The sequence below is a fragment of the Crassostrea angulata genome, chromosome 10, assembly GCF_025612915.1.
Source record: "Crassostrea angulata isolate pt1a10 chromosome 10, ASM2561291v2, whole genome shotgun sequence".
Lineage (NCBI taxonomy): Eukaryota > Metazoa > Mollusca > Bivalvia > Ostreida > Ostreidae > Magallana > Magallana angulata.
The window spans coordinates 49,556,340-49,573,243 of NC_069120.1; the positions used below are offsets into that span (position 1 = coordinate 49,556,340).

Genomic DNA, 16,904 nt, shown 5'->3' on the forward strand with positions numbered 1-16,904 from the left:
CCCCCCCTTTCAGGTAAAATGACCGATTATATAAAAGAAAACCTGTATTTTTTATCGATGATTAATTAAATTTAATATTTGATTTAAATGAATAATTTGCTTGTTAATGTATTTGATCATTAATTTGTACCTTGATTTATTTTATCTCTCAGATAAAATATTGGCCGGTATCACTCATCACTGGCAGTGACTTGCATTCGGCTCTTTTGACACCAGAAATACACTGGCCCAAGAAAAAATATAAAGTAACAAAACGATACATAACATATATCAATTTGTCTAAAAACATCTGTTTCTAGTTTTTAATAAAAATTACCATGTGTCCACATTATTTTTTTTTTATATATAATAAGCGTAACGTTGGTTCACTTAGGTGTAAATTTGTATATCCGTTCCTTTAAAAAAAATCCTATTCTATTTTTAGAAAGGGGGTTTCCAGCAATGTGCAGTTGGCCATGAATACAACGTTTTCACGAAGTGCATGTCAGTTTTGCATTAAAAACCTTGGACAGAGACAAAAAGGAACAAGTTCTCACAAATGGATACAGAGGCAACATAAAGATCCATACGTGAAGAGAGCAAGAGAGGAAAACTGGCGATGTAGAAGCGCTTTTAAACTCTTGGAAATAGATGACAAGCACAAACTTTTTACTCCAGGGCAGCTGGTAATAGATATCGGGGCAGCTCCGGGGTCCTGGACACAGGTGGCGTGTAGGAGAACGAATGCTGCAAGCTCAGGTAAAAGGATATGTTGCTCCATCATGTACGCGACTTGAACCTATGTCAGATGTATGTCTATTCTCTTTTGAGAAGTGAACCATGGATACAGGCTATGCCTGTCCACTTCTCAAAAGAGAATATAAAGACCTATCGCATCAACACTTCCGATTCCCAATCATTTTCATTCCAGCCCACTTACATCATGTTACATGTATGCATGTGCAGATGTTTATGTCTGACTCCTTTCAATCATACAACACTTACCCTATTGTACAGTACTATTCCTTGCATGCTGAGAATTTTTTACTACTAAACAGAGAACTCTAGAGAACTTTAGAGAACTCTAGAGAACTCTGGGGATTTTTTCACATTTAAAGTATTTAGAACCTATTTTTGCATTTTATATGATAAAAAAAGTTGTATTTAAGTCGAAATATATATTTAAAATATTTGGATTTAAGTAAATATTAATTATTTCATGCAAAACATCAAGTTGGGGGAAACTAAATTATTTAAAGGATCTCGATCCCGAGCAGTTTACAAGTCCATTAAAATTACTCTTTTTAAAATTCTTTCAACATTTAATATAATTCTTAATATGGATTTTATTTAAGGTTAATTATATTTTATAATTTGTAGCGTTAGTGTCTTTAATCTCCGTTTGTGATTTGTTATGATTTTAATTAAGATACTGACTTTTTGCTTGTCGTCAACTTCAAATCTTAATACTTTTACGGCTGAGTGTAATAAAACAACTCTTCTCCATGAATATGCATTTATAAATGGACAATCGAAAGAATATCTGAGATCCACTATGACACTAGAAATTGTAAATATTAATTAAGTGATATAAAGGCTTTAAAAATAGTGCATAAATTGCCTTTTCCTTACAGAAGAAATTAAAGGGGCATGTTCAGGATTGTGGTCAAATTCTATATTTCTGTTTTAATTATTTACAATATGCTTAAGGAATACATTTTTAATGATCAAATGAAATTTAAGAGTCATTCATTAACGGTAAAAAGCAAGATACATTTTTTCTTTACAATGATAATAACGTACGTAAGTTGTTATATTTATAACAACAGAATATGATCATTGAAATGTGATAGCTTAATATATATTATGTTGTGTTTTTACGTGCATCATTATACCAATGGCTTGAGGTAACCTGTATATAGAAACAATATCTAAATGACATTAGATCGGGATCGGAGTTTGACGATCACACCGACTAGATTTCTATCGGGAATTTGTCTTTAATTAGTTTAAAATCAACTTTAATGAGTTTATGTATGTAGTATAACATGTAACTGAACAGATACGTGCATAATAAAGCATTTATTAACCCTTTTAAATGAAAAAATCCCAGAGTTCTCTAGGGTTCTCTAGAGTTCTCTATTTAGTGGGACCGGTTACTGTAAAACAGAACAGACTGGGATTTTGAACCCAGGCCCCTTAATTATTGTACTCAGGTATTCTACCAAATGAGCCATCGGAGGTGTGTTCAGCACAGCGGGCTGAAGCAAGTGCTCACTTTAAAATACTCTATACCTGTGGAACGGGATGGAGAAATAATGACGGGCCAGATCGGGATTCAAACCCGGGCCCCCTGAATCTCTAGTCAGGTGCTCTACCAACTGAGCTATCTGGCGCTGGTACATGTATCCGAATTGGTCTGATCGCCACATTCCTCCCCCCATAAGAGCCTTCCTCTGGCAGGAATTAACCTGTCAGTTTCAGGGAATTGACTGACACCAAATATAATGGGATTGGAGAAGAAATAATGACAGACCAGACCAGGATTCAAACCCACGCCCCCTAAATCTTTAGTCACTCAGGTGCTCAACCAACTGAGCTGTCTGGCGACAGTATTAGAACTGGTCTGACCATCACACCTGTAACACAAATTTTGAAGAGTGCTCCTGAGCTGAAGGCTGAACACACATTTGGCACCAGGTCTTACCATTCTTTACTAGATTGTTGCCCTTGGTGATCAATACCTTATAGGTTTTTTCCCTACGCTAAAGTTAACTTGTCAGTTTTAAGGGTTGGTCAAAGCACCAAATGTAAAGAGATTGGAGAAATGGTGACAAACCAGACCTGTAGGATTGAAACCATGCCCTGGCTGTGAACCAGTCTCATATGCTCTACCATCTGAGCTATGATTTTGACAGTGTATTTTATGCAAAGAAATTAAATAATAAAGAATTTTTAGGGTAATTTTTGTCCCATTGGCTATCACATGAATATCTCTTTTATCCTGTTACCATCCTTAATTACTTTTAATATGATGTTCTTCTGTGTGTAAATCTTTAACTTGTGTTACAAGAGTGATTGGATGAAAATAAAGCAAGACAACTCCAGTATACTTGTATATATCAATAAGCAAATAGACCTAACAGGAGAGCGTCCAACTAGAATTCAGAAGTGGTTTTAAATCCTGGGTTTTTTCCTGACATATTTTTTCATTTCCATTTTGATGTGGTTTGCTACATGTACCTCTCTGTTGATGAGAAGCATTCCTGCCAGTGGGAATGTGGCAGGCAGACTAATGTGATCATTTAAACAGCTCTGTTAATAGATCACCTGTTAAAGAAGTTCAGGGGTCAGGTATCCCCCCACCCCCTTCTTGTTTCGGTATTTTGTTAATTATACATTACATCCAACAAATTGTTTGTTAACACACATGAACATACTTGAAATTAAGGATGTAGCTCAGAGAATCTAATGAACCACTCAGGGAAGGAATGGTGTACTTGAAACTTTCATTGTCTCAGTGACATGAACAGTTCAAGAATCTTTCTCAAGGCTGCGTAATAAACAGGGAGTTGCACCCCCCACCCCCCACTTTCAAAAACAATGCTACGTGCCTGCCAATGACTAAAGATCAATCCTAACATCTAAGTTATTCAATACTAGACATTGCTGTGCACCAAGGGATTTATTAAGATAATTTAAATGTTATCAGTACATATATTTATAACTGGTAAAAAACAGTGTGTACCTTGGTGATAATTAAGAATTTATCTTGACCCCCCCCCCCCCCCCACCACCACCACCACCACCACCACCCCAGCTCTGATCACCAGGTTAGACTACTTTTGATTATATTATACTTATTTTACTGGTTGTTTTAAATAAAACACTAAATAACAGTAAGTAAAAGTCTGTATCTTTATAGTAAAACCATTTGTTTGTATGGAAAACCATTGATTTGGAATCAGATACTCACAGTTAAGCCAAACAGTTTTAAGTACATGTACCTACAATGTTAATTTTATGATGAAAACAAATTTAAACACATATTTCTCCCCTTAGTATGTATGTAAAGGCACAAAAAATCAAGTCCATAACAATTGTGTATGGTATACAATATAGATTGAGAAGGACAAGTAAGGATTTGCCAGGGATAATTTGCCTGTTTATGTCCCCAACTTTTGACAGAAATTCAGAAGATTTGTAGATTAAATGAATTTGAATTTTAAAACATTTATGTCACAATTTCATTACAGATGCAAAATTACCCAAAGGGAAAGTGATAAGCATTGATTTGTTACCCATAGTTCGTGTTCCTGGTGCACAAATCATAGACTGTACCGACTTTACATCCTTGGAATGTCAAGGTAAAATCATCGAATTGTCCGCCGGCAAAAAAGCTGATGTGATTCTGAGTGACATGGCTCCAAATGCTTCTGGAATCAAGACATTTGATGGAAGGATTCTTGTGTCGTTGGTGTCAAAAGTGTTAAAGTTTTCGGTGAACCAGTTAGGAGCGAACGGAACGGTACTGGTGAAGCTCTGGCACGGAGCAGGGTGCGATGAACTCGAGCAGGTGATGGACAAACTGTTCGACTCGGTAAAACTTGTCAAACCTCAAGCGAGTCGAGATGACTCCAGAGAAATTTATTATTTATGTCAAAAGTTTAAAGGGCTTGAAAACAGTGAGGACAATAATAAAATATGAGAAAGAATTTCAAAACTGAATTTTATTTTTCTTAATATTGTACCACAAGTTGGAAGAATATTTGTGTGTTGAATGGTATCGACTGTAATCATATTGAATGTAAGGCACAGATCCTTGAAATTTATTCTAATGGTAAGGGGAGGCTGTTCTCATCTACCCTACCAATGCTCCCCCCCCCCCCCTCAAATTTTTTTAAATTCATAAACATTTTGGGAAGTAAGAACAAAAAAACCCAAAAACCATACACTCCTTCCATATAATTACATGTACATGTATATATCTTTACAATATTGTGTAAAATGTCTTCAAGATACATCTGTAAAATGTTTGTTGGGATTGGGTGGGTTGTTGGGGGCTCCAACTAATAATCTTTATTAACGGTACTTTAGTTTTACTATAAAACCTAGTACATGTACAATGTATTTACTCAGTAAATTTTGGTCCTGACCCCCACCCCCATTGGTTTTGCACATGAATGTCTTGTTCTACCTACTGCTTATTCCGTGTTCTTCTACTAGCTTTATCTCCTATTAGAGTGATAATTCTACATTTACCTTTAAAGTTTTAAATGTCCTGATTTAAAAGTCTAAGTCTATACAAATATTTTAAGCATGCTAACTAACATGGAATGCTAAATTTAATGTACTCTGACAGTACTCCAACTTAAAATTGACGGGTGTTAGAGGAACTACCGGTACTTAGTACATGTATGCTAGTTTATGCAGTCTATGACTTAGAGTTTATTACATGATGAAGTGTTGCAGGGACTTGCACAGAATAATGTGGTGTAAATACACTGTGATTCACACAGAAATGCAGATTTATTCCTGATTGGAGCAGAGCTGCGTTTGATCATGGCAGACAGAGTGAAATGTATCAGACATCTGTAGAGGAAGTCTGAGTCAGGAGGGTGAGGTACCAGCTACTGACTGCCAGCCCTCACACACTTCTGGGGTGACCTCACCAGCACCCCCCCCCCCAACCCCACCGTCATTGGACAATTACTTACACCACACTCCACACTTCTCATCTCCCCTCAATTTCTTTAATGTAGTCTTCTTTGATGTTTGTTTATTGTACACAAGAAAACTACAGACAATTGTTCTTCTGAGTAAATTACTGGTAAATACTGAGAAAAGTTCTTCTGAATAATGTGGAAGTAATGTTATGATATTTTGTAACATTCCTTTACAAGAAAGCTTGTATGAAAAAAAATTCAGAAGTACTATAAATCTATATCAACAGGACTTTAAAGCAATCAATTTGAGATTGAGATTCAACGAAAAGAAATTTCGTATTTTGTTGAGGGGGGGGGGATATAAGAAAGGATTTTCAAGACACTTATTTTCAAATGGTTACTTAGAATATTATATATAAATCATAAAAAAATATCCTCTGCAGAATTTCTGTTCTTGTGTACATATATTAATAAAATAGGCTATATCCGTTTTGGAGTTGTATTTTAGATACTTAGATCAAAGTAAGCTCAGTCACTATTGCACAGTGCTTAAGCGAGTGATGTGACCTGCGGGCCTCTTGGTAACAGTCAGAAGTGTACACTTAGCCAAATGAAAATTATTCTGAATGGAAGCTTGGGTGTGTACAAAGACAAAGGAAATCTTCCAATTAATGAAAAAAGGTTGGGGTCACAGTCACTGTTGCGATGCATTGATTTTATGGGTGTACTGACATTGTACCAAATCAGACGGTTGCCAACAGTCGATTACACCATCACTGATATACCCAAGGATCATTGCGCAGTGTTTTAGCCTTGGTTTATACTTGTCTGTCAACCCAAAGGCTTATATAATTAAAAATACATACAGTTAGATTTTACATCTTACTAACATTGTCTCCCAGTATGTTTTAAACTTTATTTGGAGTGTTCATTCGTGGTAAATATGACTGTTTTTCCAGGTGGTTGTCAGCCCCCTAAAGTTAAAAATATTGTAGTCTGTTTTCCAAATTAGAATGAAAAGTTTAAATGGGTTCAACAAAGTTGTATCATTATTAGTTGATATCTCATTAAAATTAAAGACTGGTAACGCCGCTCATTTACTATACATTCTACAATATCGTAGAGGAGCGGTGTTTATTTAGGTTGCATAAGTACATAATTATACATATATATATATATATATATATATATATATATATATATATATATATACTATTTAATTGTTCATGTCTGTCATAGTTCTTTAAATCATCCAGCTCTTTCCCTCTTGTATATGTTTATTGAATGTTTTATGTTCATTGGATGTTGTATGTCAACAGTCTTCATGTTGCCCCTTGAGGGCCCTTAATTGGTTAATAAAGAAATTGAATTGAATTGAGTACATGTATAAGGAAAAAACCACCGGTAAAATAAATGTGCTTAAACTTCGAGGGCGAAAAGGAAGGTCGAAGTTACAAATTTCAGTACCAGTACACGGATTTTATTTTATAACAGAGCGTGTCATTGCTGGTCATGGTGAATATCCTTTCTAATTTAACCTACTTTTACTATTTTTTATTGGCTAGAGAGTTATCGCACCTCATTCAGGAAGGGACCAGATTAATAAAAAGTCGGGAACATTATGAACCACCAGAAAGTGTGTGTGTGTGGGAGGGGGGGGGGCACTTACCCCGAAACCAAAAAAACAAAACCGGAAATTCACCATATTTGCTAAATCATCCAAATTCTAATCATCTCAAGCCACGGTTTTTGTGTCAATTCTATTGATATCTAATGGACACAAAAACTCGTTGCTTACGAGATGTGTTTGGAGGGGGAAGGGGGGGGGGGTATAATAAATCATCATTGACAAAATCTTTATTGTGACCGGGTTCATTATCTACATACTATAGGTTACCTCTGCCCCAAATAAGTGGAAAAGACATTGTATATAGATATAAGAAAAAGTGTCGGTATCTAAAAGGATAAAAAAAGGTGGGGAACCAGCAACCCCACCCCACTCAATCCTGATGCTACCTGCCTGGAATCGCGTAGCAAGAAAATATGATCTAGGTGTCTTTTGGACAACAAAGTCAAGGTCTGATCATCCTACAGATCTATACGTATTGCACGACATCAAATAAATATTGTATCTTTTACTGCTTGTGTCAACATACATTGGATCAAGAAAAGTTGGGAAACTCTTTTTTGATTTTTTTTCTTCATTCTATAGGGGCCATTACAATGAAATAAATTAACTATTAATAATTTATTGCGTTTATTTTCTGTAGTCATGTTTTTTCTAGAATAATCATACAAAGAAACATTGTTTGTAAAATTGATTTTTAAATTCCAGTTAGACCTTGAATTTTCGATTAAAAGATGAATAAAAAAAATTAATTGTAAAAGCTTATTCTTTTCAACCGTTTATTTCAATGCCTTTAGTTTTTACCTTAAAGTTTTCAACGTTAACGAAACAACAGGAGCATGCTGTGACTATAGGTATCAGTACAAAGTAAAGTCTTTGTTGTGCAATGCTCGTGTCTACTTTTTTGACTTAGTTAATTGCAAAACTACGAGATTTTACAGTGTGTATGAATGCATCCATATTTGTATGAGTTTACATTGTGTTTGAATGCATATACATACCTGTAATCATTCGATTTTCGAGGTGGGGGGCTATCAAGAAAGCCTTAGTTTTATAAGATTAGTTAGATCTGACAATTTATCATACTGTCATTTGCACATGCAGAATTTTCCATTTCATTAATTCATTGTCAGTACCGTAGTATATTTTTTTTTTTTGGGGGGGGGGGGGGGGTTAGTTATATGTTAGTTAGTAATCAGTAATGTATTATATATTGTGCATATACGTAATGGATAGTGAATGGTGATAGAGTCAAACTACTTTTCCAAGTATTTATCAAGTATTATAATGAGTTGTAGTGTTCGTTCATAGTAATATAAAAAGCTTATACTAGATGAAAGACATTCCCCGTTAGATAAAGTGACCTATACACGATATCAGATGAAAATTCTATTTTTGATTTTTATATATAAAATAGTTTACTTTGTGTAATTTGAATGATTCACCGAAATTTGAATGTTAGAAGTCGTGTTACAAGCAAGATACAGAGCAAATAAGTCGTTGTTATGTAAACAAAGCCCGGGTCTTATAATTGTTTACAAAATATATAAAGTAAAGAAATTTCCATTTCTTTGAAAAAATAACTTGTGAAGATAAACTGATTCAGTGTGTTCATAAATAATTTTATCAACAAAAAGCAAAATTAGATCGAAACTTATAACCAATGCAACACATATGTAAACAATAACAGGACTCGAACAATTCTAACCTCTGTAACTCTGCAACTCGCTTGTAACTTGACATTTGACTTTTAAATATTGACAAAGCGTTAAAAACATCCATACTGACCATTCTAGACATTCAAAATTAAATAAATATTTTTTAATTGAGCTCAAATCGTGCCCAAGAGAGAGAGAGAGAGAGAGAGAGAGAGAGAGAGAGAGAGAGAGAGAGAGAGAGAGAGAGATGCCCCCAAACTTTACCCAGTATATTTGCATACATGTATATTTTTGATGATGTTTTTTTAATGATAAAGTGGAGAGACCACTTCGTTACCAAAATTATCTTGATTTGTACAACATGTAACTCCATGTATAAAAAAATACCGGTTTTCGAAAAAATTAAGAGATTACCCAAAAATGTTTAAATGTCATAGTAGATACAAACGTGTTTTGGTGACTGTTTTGAGAAATGGGTCTTTCATTTTCAAATTGATTTTTGCCGCCATTTTGCTTACATTTTATTCACCTAACTTAACTCAGCCTTTTTAGCCAAATTTTAGGTCGTACAAACTTTGGTTCTCTTTTCGACTGCTTGCATTCTTAATAGTGCTACTATATTTTTAATTGAATTGTATCGAATGACCCTGTATTTTTCAAAAGTTTAAATATTGGTTAATCAGGGGTTTGTTAAATCACATTATAAAGAAAATTGGATTTCTGTATTCAAACAAATTTCTCACTTCAGATTACAAATGATCTTTATTTTCAAATAGAAATGGAAAACAAATATAAGGTATTCAAATAAAATTAAGAAAAATAACGGATAAGGAAATAAAAGTATGAAATTCGAGATTACAAACTAAAATCAATAAATATACATACAAATAAATATACACAAGGAATCTGATTACCCAAAAAAAAACAAACAAAAAAACAAAAAACAAAACACAAAAAACTAAAAAAAACTAAAGAAAAAAAAAAGACGAAATAAACTGGGCAGAATTATTCCTGTAGACAATAATCAGTTTTACTGCACTGTCCTCGAAGGTTATAAAAGTGTATTTTAAAGTTCGTGGGTTAAAAGTTTGTGGGTTAAAAGTTTAGAACAGTTTATATCAAATATCTTGATCTTCTAAACATTTTTCTAAATATAAACATTAATCTATATATTTAAGAGGGTTAAATTAGGCCTTTTCGATTTAAATTTGGATAATTCGTTTATGAGTTCGTGTAGGTTATTTAACTTGACTCACCACTGCTCGCTGATTTCTATAATTTATAATATGAATAAAATTGATGAACCGGCAGCGCGAACATATACTGAGGGACACATTAAGTTTGTTGTACCTCGTATTTTAGAAAATTAAAACCTTCCAATTAATAAGAGCCCCCCCCCTTCTCTGATGTTAGCGGCCATTATGGTAAAGGATCGCTACCTATTTTATGACGACGTCCCTTTCAGGCACGTAGCATCCTTTTTGAAAGTGGGGGGGGGGGGGGGGGGCAGGCTCATCCAAAAAATCTTGACAAGCAAAAAAAAAACAACCAAAGAACATTACTTTCATTACTTTCCAAAATTCTGAAAATCCTAATCCGTGGGGGTGGGGTGGGGTGGGCAGGAATACTTTAAACTCCGGTTTAATTGTTTATTTCATTATTTTCAGTTCAACTTTTTTTTACATGGTCCCATAAAATTGGGGGGGGGGGGAAACTCCATGCATATTTATTCAATTTTTTTAATATAAATTTACGAAAAATCTTTGTTGCGAAAAAAGTGGGGTGGGGTGGGGGGCAGGTCACCCTGCCCCCCCCCCCCCCCCCCCCCCCCGATGCTACGTGCGTGCCTTTGTCGCCGACAAGTTTCGAACACGATACCACAATGCAGAGTCTAAAACCGGTCATTCGGCAATGCGATACCCCTTGTTGGCCTGCTCGCGCCACGTGCGATCTGTCTGGTTACAACGATGTATAAATCCGGGGCTTAATCCGGATTACATGCATGTAAACGGACAAGGATTATTGCAATTTACACATGCAGGCAATAAACTAGAACATTACGCGTGGTCGAAATCTACTTAATCCTTAGTCGGTGTATATCATGTCTCGTAAGAATCATTGATACACTGGTCCGGACCCGGGTCAAGCGTCCAGAACATAAACACTAGGGTCCGAAGCATGGACACGGTCTCTGTGTGTCTTGTTATCTGTCGACACTATTATGGCCTATACAGAGAAATTATCTGGAGGGTAAGGTCGGGTCTGGACTACTTGGTCAACTATTATCCCTACGATAGACTCGTTACAACAAAGTCAATTCAAATAAAGAATATGTATTTAAAACGTTTAAGTCTCTGAAAAGAGTAATCAAAGCACTTTGGTTTGGAGGTCCCTATAATTAAATGTCTATACTTCGTTTATATAACATACATATTAAGAGTTTATAAGCTCATTACTCACAGAATGACGTAGAAAGTTTATACCTCTTATTAATTGTTTTATATGAAATAATTAAGACAAAAGTTTTCAAACAACAGTCAGATCGATTTAAGAATAGCTCTGCAGTAAAATAGCCTTAATATTTACTCTCGTAAACTCAGTTTAAAATCCTCTTGAATAGGGTCGCCAATGAAGCGATAGTGAATTCGGCAAGTAACACTGGACAGGTATTTTCAGGTGACAAACAAACAACATATATACGTGTACCTATTGTAAGTAAGAAGGTACCTATTTGTTACTGCACCCTCACATTGTTGCGTGCGGCAAATAACGGTCAGGATTCCCCCCGAAAGATAATCAGACCTTATTACAGAACTGTGGAAGAGTAATTGGATGAATTTCCTATTCACGGAGATATTTATGTGCTTTCTGAGAGTGGATATTATAGAATTAACTAAGGAAGCTTGAAATCGCTGTTTATACGTCCAAACAGTTAGCGGCGATCGATCGACAGAAAGCAGGGAGCTATGAAGGAGAAAAAACGACCGCGATCGGAGTCGGCGACATAACCGGCTAGATCAGCTAGTTGTGTGTACGTACGTAAAATTCCGTAGCAACTACAGCATCTCGTATAACAAAACATCTAACTGCGCTGTCAGCCTCCAATAGCCAGGTGAAACAGAGGGTGATTTGTTTAGTCATGTGGTACTTGCCGTTGGGAGGCTGAGAGTGCCAGAGGATTCTCCTAGGTGACATACGGGGATTTAGTGTGAATGGATCAGAGGCTTATAACGCAGGGTTTAAACTGTACGTAATTATTCCGGCTCATTATGGGCTGAGGGATAATGAAATTATAACGTTAATATAATAATCATTTATCATACATCGTGTGTACGGAACTTAACCTTCGATTTCTCGTTGTGGTTAGGAACTATTGGATTGTGAATTCGTGTTAGTGTTTAACTTCAGTGATACTTAGATTCCAGTATTGAGTGAGACTTTGTGAGGTACCAAGTATGTAATCACACGGAGGACCACGTCTCTAACTCAGAATGACCAACGCTACCAGCGCAGAGGAGTGCCTCCAGAAGAGGTACTGGTACTACTTCCTTGCCTCTAGTCTCATCGTCTTCTGCGCCGGCATTGCCTTCATCTTAATCTATCGCCTCATCATCTGGTTATGTTGCCTGGTTTCAACCCCACCCCACGGGGCATCGCCCAAAGTGGCCAATCACCCTGGCACGGTCAATCCCCCACCCCCCAAACGGAAAGGGTCTACCACCAACGCCAACTCGACGGCGACGAATACGACTTTACAGAAGCCCTCTGATTCTGAGATAGGGTACATCACAGAGGCCAAAGACTGGGCGGGGGAGTTGATATCGGGACAGACCACGACCGGTAGAATACTGGTAAGTGTTTAAAGATAGCGTATTATAGGTCAGAATCGGGTCAAAATACCCACAGCTAATAGGAATTACAATGTATATAACCTACACAAGGTAGCAATACTTTAGACAAGGAATGCAAATCACTTATTTCAGGAGCATTCGTGCAAACAGCCAATTAAGCAATCCACTCTTCATTCCTTGTTGCAGTGAATGTATGCCAATATTGTATACCTTAATTAACGTGCATCTTCCCGGGGTTTATGCAATAATATACATGTAAATGCAACAACGGATGTTTCTTTCCGTCTGTTTCACCCGGAGATACGGCGGGTTTGCCATTTTTTCCCTTCTCTTTTATCAATGGCGTTAATTACCCAAACATTTGTTTCTGATTGCCCTGCTTTTAACCTGGTGGTATAATATGACACCGCATATCGCTTTTGTCCATAAAGCGGCGCCGGGTAAAGGCTGCCATTGTATTCTATTGACAAAGATAACAGGGATCAATTCTCTGAGCATCGACCTGGCCATCAACAAACAATTATCGAGATGATTTCCAATCATATCTACAATTTACATCGATTATAAAAGACCCCTGGTTATATTTACAAAGAATTATTACAAAGGTTTATCACTTTCATTCTATAGCACAGGATATCGGACCGCATGCAACATTTGTTTTGGCCTTTTCACGGGTATTATGTGTAATAGAAAATCCAGAACTGTTTGTACTGGTTTGTTGATCATTACTTGAAATACATGTAATACAATGTAAAACGATACAGTGGCGTCGGAAGCAAATTGAAAGGGGGAGGGGGGCTAGACTAATCATCATAAATATTGACAAGCCAAAAAAAAAAAAAATAATAACACCCCCCCCCCCCCATACCCAAAATCATGAAACTCCTAATCCGTTCCCCCCAAAAAACATGAAATTCCTAATCCGTAAAATTTCAATTTCACTACTAATATTTCATTCTTAAAGGTGAATTTAGGAACAATTATATTTGCTGCGACAAAAGAAGGGGAGGGCCTCTCTGATGCCATGTGTCTGTAATGGTTAGGTCTAACTTTGCCTATGCGATATGATATATATACATTTACAAGTAATAATATTATATATATTCATTCTCTCACCAGAGGTCGTGCTACACAAGCGATCGAATGATTGTATCTTCTGTTAGGATTTATGAACAGGCAATTAAAACTCTGATAGTATAACCAGTTATTATGCGGAACTGTGAAAACGATAGGTGCTACTCCATATGATGTCAATTATTTTGATGAAACAGTAATGTACTTCAAGTATTTCACTAAAATTATATCCAACGTCATTTTTTGTGTTTTAGACCCCCCCCCCCCCCGGGTGAAGAAAGATTTTAAAAGAGTTTACCAAAAAAATTATTTTATCTAAAAAAATGTATAATATCAATTCCATGTACATGACGTGTAGAAAATCGTTTTAATTTTATCCCCCTTAATTTTCAATCCGGATTTGTTTGAACAGCTTAAGCACGGCTTTAGTATTTTGCATTGCTCATGCGTTTTCCGGTTAAATTTGGCGGCAATTTTGACACCTTACTGTACTTTACTGGTAGAAATTAATCAAATTCACGAGTTTTGATGTAAAGTTTACATAAAATCTCATGAATTTTGATAGTTTTGGTATATTCCCACCACTCTTGCACCAGAAGGAACATCATCACTTGTAAGACATTAACGCGCTCATGGAATGTTGGTTTATATTCATTTGGATACAGTGGTCATACGTTCAAATCAAAATTTACTGTCTAAGTATTTGTTTGCATGAACAGCCGATGAATAGGTTGAAAAGTTAGACCATCTATGTTATAACTCCGTAATTAGGCGTTGTACATAATCATAAGCATAGACCAAAACACCTATGCATACATTAATCAGTTAATTATGACAAACGGACTAATCATGCTAAAGTCTATAATTATATTTAAGGATGATTTGCAATGCATCTATAACATTAGGAATTAATATCTTGCACTGTTTATTAACATTCGTATATGTGTATTCAGAATTCTTCATACTTTTTGGAACAGTATTTGATCACATTTTGTATCTATTACAGGTGGGGTTGGTGTTTCTGCTCAGCATTGCATCGCTCATCATTTACTTCATCGATGCTTCAGAGTAAGTATGGCACAATATTAGGCTTATAGTGTATATGCTTATGTATAGATCAATGATATTTGCAGCCATATTATTGGTACCATGCATTGCATACTGCTAAATTACAGTTGAACTTAGATATCTTGAACACCGATATCTTGAATACAATGGATATGTCAAAGTGATTTTAAGTTCCAACCACTTTTTTTTAAGGTGGCTCACTACACCTTGAAATATTTTCTCAAATCAGCAGAAAGTTACTTGATTATGATATATATCATAATGGATAAGAAGTATTTAAATCAAATAGGCAAAAAAATGTGCAATTTTGGATGAAAAATTACATTTTCGAAAATTTAATTCAGTAAACATGAACAAAAGCTCCAGGTGGATTTGAACTCATGAACTGTGGTTCAGAAGCCCAATACTTCAACCACTGAGCTACGATGATATACACACCAATTGAACGATATAAACAGTTTAACAAAACATTTAAATCACCATCTTGTGACATAGTGTTTTAAAAAGTATAAGTCTTGGTGTAGTGAGGTACCTTAAAAGTATTTTACCCTCGATATCTCGAATACTTAAGAAATGAACTCAATGTCTACCCAAGTTATACGAGTATAACCTGGGTTGGGGCAATTTACGCTTTATAATCCGCGAAGCGGATTATAAAACAAGCGTAAATTGCCCCAACCCAGGTTATACTCGTATAACTTGGGTAGACATTGAGTTCATTTCTTATAATTTAATTTTCTGTAATTTGCTGTACAAATTGAGTCCGTTTACTTTTAAAAATGATATTAATCTGTTCAAAATTCAAACGTAACGTCAAGCGGATTAGTACGTTTTTGACGTTAGTGCATTGTGACGTGTCTTGTGACGTGCAAACCAGGTTATACAAATTTAACTTAATTTTTCTATCCAATCAAATGCCGCGTTACAACCAGAATTAAATATTTATTCCAATATATCGGAGTTTTTAAATAGTCCCATCTAGTTTGAGATAACAAAGTTTGACTGTATATCATGTATATAGTTGCATGTAATAAGAAAAGTATCAAATTTTCTGATATTTTAATTTTTCATCAGAATTTTGAAAGCTAAGTTTACATTCACTTTTATTGTAATATATTATTATAATAAAACCAACACACAGCATAATAGTTAATCAATGTTATAATGTAAAATGATCAGAAGCTACATCATTCAGCAAAAAATAAGTTGGAAATTTTAAATCATTCTTCATTTTAATGTATGTACCCTGGTAAGTACCTCTGGTCTGAAGACAGATGGTGAAAGTTAAGTTTAAAAGAATCATTTAATGGTCTTACATTTTGAATTCCACACAAAAATCTACAAAATTTTGTGATATATAAATTCTAGCTTCCACATTGACCGTTCTGTTGTAAAGAAATGTTGGAAGTGATCTGTAATCCAGTAATTTAGACTTCTTATCATTATCTGCAATACTAAATAAATTGTAGGTATGTTACTTTTGGTTTGACTAAAACACTGAATGTTTAGATTAAATCTCAAGTGGTCTTACATTTAAACTTTGATAAAGAACTCTCTGTGTTCTTTGACTGTAAGTTCCCATTTTTTACTCATGAAAACAATTGTCAGAACTTGTTTTTCAGCTTACAATTAATCACGCTTGTCTGACATATAGGGAAGTTTAAACAAGAATAATTATAGTTCTTTTACGAAGAAGTTCTTGCATTAGTTGAAACACAGACAAATTTTCATTGAAATATGAATTGCAGAGGCAGAAAAATTCTATTTTGGTAGTGAATTATTTTAAACCAAGTGATTGTATATTATTTAGTTATGTGTTGATGACATCTACTGCATTTTTAGATTGCAGAAATGTTTCCCTTCTGGAATATTCCAATGAACTTTATGTCCAACTAATACGATAAAATCCAAGGAATGCGATATACAAATATATGAAAACCAATACCTTAGTGGTTTTGCTACTCTATTACTGGTATATGCT

At 35.2% G+C, this 16,904-nt stretch overlaps 2 protein-coding genes across 20 annotated transcripts in view; both read left to right on the forward strand.

Annotated features, from left to right (window-relative positions):
* Positions 1–145: 145 nt before the first annotated feature.
* LOC128167823 (rRNA methyltransferase 2, mitochondrial-like) lies at positions 146–4,694 on the forward strand. The gene is made up of 3 exons (XM_052833749.1): positions 146–245; positions 425–738; positions 4,236–4,694. The coding sequence occupies exons 2-3, from the start codon at positions 456–458 to the stop codon at positions 4,685–4,687; spliced, it is 735 nt and encodes a 244-aa protein (XP_052689709.1). The 5' UTR covers positions 146–245; positions 425–455; the 3' UTR covers positions 4,688–4,694.
* A 6,874-nt stretch (positions 4,695–11,568) lies between these two features.
* LOC128164985 (calcium-activated potassium channel slowpoke-like) overlaps positions 11,569–16,904 on the forward strand; it is a 43,773-nt gene continuing 38,437 nt past the window's right edge. For 7 of the 19 annotated variants that reach the window (XM_052829121.1, XM_052829129.1, XM_052829131.1 and 4 more), the window contains exons 1-2: positions 11,574–12,781; positions 14,862–14,923. In XM_052829121.1, the coding sequence (XP_052685081.1) occupies positions 12,422–12,781; positions 14,862–14,923 (422 nt within the window). In that variant the 5' untranslated portion in view covers positions 11,574–12,421. Of the gene's footprint in view, positions 12,782–14,861; positions 14,924–16,904 lie in introns of all 19 variants that reach the window. The other 12 variants (XM_052829122.1, XM_052829120.1, XM_052829126.1 and 9 more) reach the window with 4 other exon arrangements.